Source organism: Notolabrus celidotus, chromosome 15 (genome assembly GCF_009762535.1).
Source record: "Notolabrus celidotus isolate fNotCel1 chromosome 15, fNotCel1.pri, whole genome shotgun sequence".
Classification (NCBI taxonomy): domain Eukaryota; kingdom Metazoa; phylum Chordata; class Actinopteri; order Labriformes; family Labridae; genus Notolabrus; species Notolabrus celidotus.
In genome coordinates, this window is record NC_048286.1 from 19,474,080 (window position 1) to 19,480,132 (window position 6,053).

The following is a 6,053-nucleotide window of genomic DNA, read 5'->3' on the forward strand; positions in this document are numbered from 1 at the left end:
TGTGCTTAGGGGAAAAAAAAAAATCACTAACTGATATCATCTTAAGTCCTGCGAGACACGTGGATGTATTCAGATGTGAACTACTCTCCTGATGTTTAAGTGAAGCAGCCACTTGATGTAACAGCTGCTGTTCAGATGTCTGTGGATCACTTAGAAACACAGGCTGGCAGAGCACCAAATCTTGAATCGTACAAGATCTTTATATAGTTCTAATAAGGATGATGCAGTATTACATGTGAAGCTCACACAGATCTGTATACTCACTGCATTTCTATGAAACATTTTAAATGTGGATAAGCAGGTGTGTACCATGCATGCATGGTGATACTGGCTGTAAATTAGCACACAGAAACAGTTCTGCAATGATGTTTTATTGAATTTCATTCAACAAACATTTTACACACACTTCCAGCCTGTAGTGCTAATAATTACACATAACACTGAGGCATGTCTTGGCACTAAGTGTATCTGTGTTTTAGTAACTTTCAGTGACATAAATATGTAACTGATAGTGGTTTAACAAACATTTAGCTTCATAACACCAGACCTAAGATATTCAGACACACACACACACACACACACACACACACACACACACACACACACACACACACACAGTATGTTCATTCGTAGCAGCAGCTATATAAATTAAGAATAAGGCACCAGACAAACTTGTAGGAAAATATAAATCTTTGTCAAATAAACGAACACCCCTCTTCCCCATTTACCTCATATTCATGTATTTCCCGTTTATTATAAGAGATAAATGCCCCTCATTAAAATACTGTGCTGAGCAAAGCAATCACACAATATCATTATGGGTCACATTTCTACAGTTTATTTATAATAAAAACAGTTTTAACCTTTGAGGTGTAAAGCTGGTTTTGTGGAGGTCACATGGTCATACAGACGCTTCAGACGTGGAAAAGAGGCACCACTCTCACGATGTCCCGTCTACAAATGGGGCACCTGCGTTGTGGAAGTGCCTGGCAGCAGCTGTGGCAGCAGCACACATGGCCACAGTCCAACAGAATACAGTTACGTGGCTGAGTGAGGCAAATGACACAGGCGTTTTCTGCGGGTTCTTCCTCGTCCTGATCGGAGGCTGTCACTCGAGCACGTGCTGGTGGGACTTCAGCCCGAAACCTTTCAAATTCCCTCCTCTCTTGCTCCCGCTCCCAGCGAATTTTCAATTGGTTGTAGTAACGTCGACCTACCCAGAGGAGCACTGCCGCTCCAGCCAAAGCGGAAGCAATGCCTAGAGCCTTCCACAACACAGCTGTGCTTTCCTGCTCTCCTCTCAGAGTCTCAAAGTCTGCAGTGCTCAAAATATACGGAGAACCGTTAGCAGGGGGGCGGAGGTTCAAGGTGCCGTCTGTGTCCAGAACCAACTCACCTATACCTGTGAGTGTTGCTCCTACCTGGAAGAAAGGACAGATTTGTGAAGATTAGTTTTTGTTAATAGTTGCTTACATGGTTTTATGTTTTAAATGCTATAATGCGAACTGAGAACTGACTTTCAGCATTTCCTCTGTCTCCAGTTGTCCTTTAATCTTCTCCCCACTGAGGTATTGTCCAACAATGTCACCCAAGCCGTAATTGACTTGGTGGAACCTCTCATAAGTGATCTCCATGTGATCCCCAGAGGCCTGCAGCGGACACAGGACTTTGACTGTGTTCTGATCTGATCCCACTAACAGGAAGGGGACTGAGTTCACTCTTTGGTGTAATAACCGTTCGCTGTCGGTCCTGCAGCAGGTAACAGAAAAGAAGAACATGTCTCCTAAGTCTCAGATATGATGGTAAAAAGAAAATAGTTGACATTTGAGCTTTTTGGTTGCCTTTTAGGTTCAGGTATTCATAAATACAGAAAAAGTCAAATAAAACATCACTGAAAGTTCATACATTTTAAATTTAGAAATGTATACATGCCACAGAGGCCGGTAAAGCTGTGCTTTTCCTGCCTCCTGAATCCAGAGTGGATGGACTCTAGCGCTAAAACTAGATAAAACATCCCTGGTTCAATTCCAACCTGGAAATTCTAATTATACGTCATTCCCTTCTCTCTAATCACTCTTGTTTCATCCCACACTGGTTACCATTACATAAAGATCAAGGAGCTACAAAAAAAATCTGGTTATGCTGCACTGTAATATCATCATTTAGAGTTCTCACCATGTCCGTGATATGCTGTTCCACACTAGCCTGTGTTCTTTTAACATGAATTTCTGCAACACTCCTACATATTCTTTCTGGAAGTGACTCGTCAGAGGCTCTCCGACTGGTTGCACAGCACCTACAGTGTAAACACACACATCATGGATCCACATGTTTAACATTTATTTACTTTTTTGGAGCAAGCTCTTGTCTGAAAGAAAAAGTAGTGAAAACTTGATTACCTTCAACAACAGCATACTGAAGACACGCTCCTGGGGTGACTTTCAAAATGTCCCGGAGTTTGCCATCTATGTTAAAGTGTGGAGCATCCTGACAACATGAGACACAGACTATTTGCACATGTATAATACCAACTGTAGCAAACAGACTTTATGTTTGACTGAACTGGACAGTGTATTGCAAAACTGTCAAATATTTCACAAGCTCTAAAGCTTAAGGTGAAACCACTAATGGGGTTGTTATAGGGCAAAGCAAACTCTTGTTTCTGCCACTTTAAATTAAAATGACTGATTCTGCTTTCTCTTCTTTTTAATCTTACTTCTGCATAATCTTTTTGCAGCCCACATGAAAGCCTTGTGTTGAGGGGGTTGCAAGTTTACACTACTTCAGCTCCAAGCTAATACATTCAAAATAGCCAATTTAGTAGATTTTCTCCTCTAGAAGTCCAGAGACATAAGCGAAGTGCTGAGCTGCCAAAAAACGATTTCAAACAGGAAAGCTGAAGAATGTTTATATGGTTTGAATGTGAAAGAATGTGTTATTTGAAATGACACGCCTCACACAGGAGCCACAACTTACATCGAGTTTATCTAGCGTTGTCCGACTCTTTCTGTAGACGTAATAGCAGATGCCAGAGAGGCCCAGGCTGGCCCCAAGACACACTGCCTCTGTAAGATTTAAGGCAAATCCATCCATGTTGAATCTTTTGTCACTTCTATGGAAGTAGACCTGCAGAGAGATATTCGAGAAAGAAGGTCAATAAATAAAACTACAATATGCAACTTCAAATCTGAAGGTGAAAGATGAGTTTAGTATGAGTACACTGCCAGTCAAAAGTTTGGACACTCCTTCTCATTCAATGGTTTTTATATATTTTAGACATTGTATTTTAACACTGAAGACATCAAAACTATGAAATAATATGCTTTTGCCATAATACAGATTACAACAGTAGTCAAATAGGGCTATCCATTGTGTACTAATCCTACCTCTGAACAACACAACTGATGGTCTAACACATTAAGAAGGCAAGTTATTCTACACATGAACTCTTGACAAGGCTCATGTTAATTAGAAACCATTCCAGGAGACCACTTCATGAAGCAGACTGAGAGAATACCAAGAGTGAGCAAAGCTGTCATGAAGGAAAAAGGGGGCTACTTTTAAAAAAACTAAAATATAAAACATATTTTGGTTTGTTTAACACTTTTTTGTTAATTAAATAATTTCATATATGTTCTTTCATAGTTTGATGCCTTCAGTATTAATCTACAGTGTTTAAAATATTACCATAAATAAACACCATTGAATGAGAAGGTGTGTCCAAACTTTTGACTGTTAGTGTATGAAATCCAAGAATCTATCATGATACAGATTCCAGTAAAGTCATAAAATTTGTATCAATTTTTTTTCGCAATAGATGTAAGCTTACTTTGAATTTATAATGATCATGACAATGAATTTGTTCAAGGCTGCTACAACTACTGATAACACTTGACTGCCTTTTTACTTCATCACCATCATCCCAAATTATTCCTAAAACACATTAGCCAGTTTCAAGAAATTTGAGTTTCCATTATATGATGACTAAACTTTGTTTACCACAAGCATTTTATTAATTTTTCAGCTGTTTTGAGTAAATTAACATTCAATAACTGACTGAGAGAGTTCAGATGGCACATACAGTTGTGCTCATAAGTTTACATACCCTTGCAGAATTTATGATTTCTTGGGTAGTTTCTGTTGTCATTATGATATAAAAAGAGTAAACACAGTTGTTTGACAATAAATGGATTCACCCAAACACTAACCATGAGTGAAAAAAAAAAAAAATTTTCTCTTATCATTCATATTCTCTGAAAAATGGCCCCAAAAAATTACAAATTCTGCCAGGGTATATAAACTTATGAGCACAGATGTACAGTAGTATACAGTATACAACATTTTTTGTTCTAGCTTATTGCCATGTTTATTCTTTTATTTTCAAGACTTTGCTTTCAAACTCTTTTCATATAAAAACAAGTATGTATAAGTGTGTAGGCTATGCATAATCAACAATTGGAAAACGCAGGTAAACTCAGAATACTATATGAAACAACACATATTGCTGTATCGATTTTTTATCCCTGCCCTAATATTATTAAATATAGCAATAGCAATTTTATTTATAAAGCACATGTGCATTATAATGGAGAATTGGGGAATTAAAAACATTAAAAAAAAATCTAAATTGAATAAATAACAACAGAAAAACAATAGATACACCCAACATACATCAGACACAGGACTCAGACAAACAGCAAGTGTTGCTGCACGTGCATCCAGTCACAACAGTCATTATATTTGTTTTGCATGTCCGATGAAGATAGACTTCAGTTCCTGTTTACACACAAAGTGTTCCAGTTTGCTCAGTTTGTGTTAAATGCTGTTCAGCAGCGTAGGAGCACACTCTATGTCTGATTTAGTTGTTGTCACTGCCAAATGTCTGAAGTATAACTCTGTGCTTCTGAATTACTTTAGGTCATTGTTGGACATGTGCAGTATTGTAACTGCTCTTCTTTCTTCTATTTTTCTTTTTCTTCTGATGTTGTTGCTCCTATTTTGTTTTGTTTTGTAGTGTCTTGTAAGTCCATATGGGCTGGGCACCTTAAGGTGTACGACACGATGAATAATAAATAAACTAAACTAAAAAAAACTAAACATTATATCATTCATACGCTTGAGAAAATAAATATGTTTGGAGTCTTTTTATAAAAGTGGAGACAGCAGTGATGGATCTGAGGTCAGCAGGCAGTTTGTTCCAAACAGATGGACCACAGTAACTAAAGACCCCTTCACCAGACTTTGATTTGACTCTGGGCACATTTAAAAGACTTCCACCTGCTGACCTAAGGATCCTGGTCGGGTTATACACTGTGAGCAAGTCAGAGATGTACAGGTACATGTACAATGACAGTATAAAGTTTTAATGAGAATTACGAAATGTCATATCTTTACCAAAGACCTTCACATTATTCACATGCAGTGGTTTGGAGGATTCGAGAAATATTATCAGTACAATTTTTTGCCAACCTCTCTGATTTTCAAAGAATGCTGTTTTCATTTGCGTTCCAAAAAATTGAAACCAATTTTTTTAGTTGAAATGCCATTAAGGAAAAAAATCAAATACAAGGGTGAAAGTACGACACAAAATATTAAAGCCAAACTTTGAAAAGCGTGTAAGAACATTTTCCATTTGAATCCTCAGCAAAGCAGCAGTCTAAGCTAACAGGCGATGATTCTGGTCTTGTTAAAGCTGTTAAATAAATACTATAATAAAACCACGATGCTGGTTTTAGAGTCCTTTAGAGGGAGAAATGCTTTAATATTACCAATGTTAGCATGCTAGCGTTGCTAAGGCAGCAAGGGAACCAGTAGTGACCTCTGAGTGTCTTTTTAATAACCTGACGCCTCTTAACATTATGAGCAACAACAGCTCCTGACAAAAACTCTATATGTCTCGAGTGCACAAAGTCAATCAATGCAGATGTTGTGTTTGTTACCTGTCAGAGGAGAAGTCTCTCAAGTACACATCTTGTAGTAGGAAGTGTCGGCGTGTCACGTGACGCCGGTGATGACAGTACCAGCGTCACGTGACAGAGGAGTGCAACGTGCAA

At 38.1% G+C, this 6,053-nt stretch overlaps 1 protein-coding gene across 1 annotated transcript; it reads right to left on the minus strand.

Moving 5' to 3' along the window:
- Positions 1-355: 355 nt before the first annotated feature.
- On the minus strand, positions 356-6,053 carry mul1a (mitochondrial E3 ubiquitin protein ligase 1a). The gene is made up of 6 exons (XM_034703772.1): positions 5,940-6,053; positions 2,977-3,126; positions 2,400-2,487; positions 2,176-2,296; positions 1,518-1,749; positions 356-1,421 (listed from the first exon to the last, which is right to left on the minus strand). Exons 2-6 carry the CDS (start codon positions 3,091-3,093, stop codon positions 915-917), a joined length of 1,065 nt encoding a protein of 354 aa, XP_034559663.1. The 5' UTR covers positions 3,094-3,126; positions 5,940-6,053; the 3' UTR covers positions 356-914.

Bases quoted from the DNA above. Each gene is read 5' to 3' on its own strand.
- mul1a (XM_034703772.1), bottom strand. From the start codon at position 3,093: ATGGATGGATTTGCCTTAAATCTTACAGAGGCAGTGTGTCTTGGGGCC. The intron at 2,297-2,399 runs GTAATCAAGTTT...TTTACACTGTAG, and splicing joins TCAGTATGCTGTTGTTGAAG to GTGCTGTGCAACCAGTCGGA. The intron at 1,750-2,175 runs GTGAGAACTCTA...TACCTGCTGCAG, and splicing joins AACAGCATATCACGGACATG to GACCGACAGCGAACGGTTAT.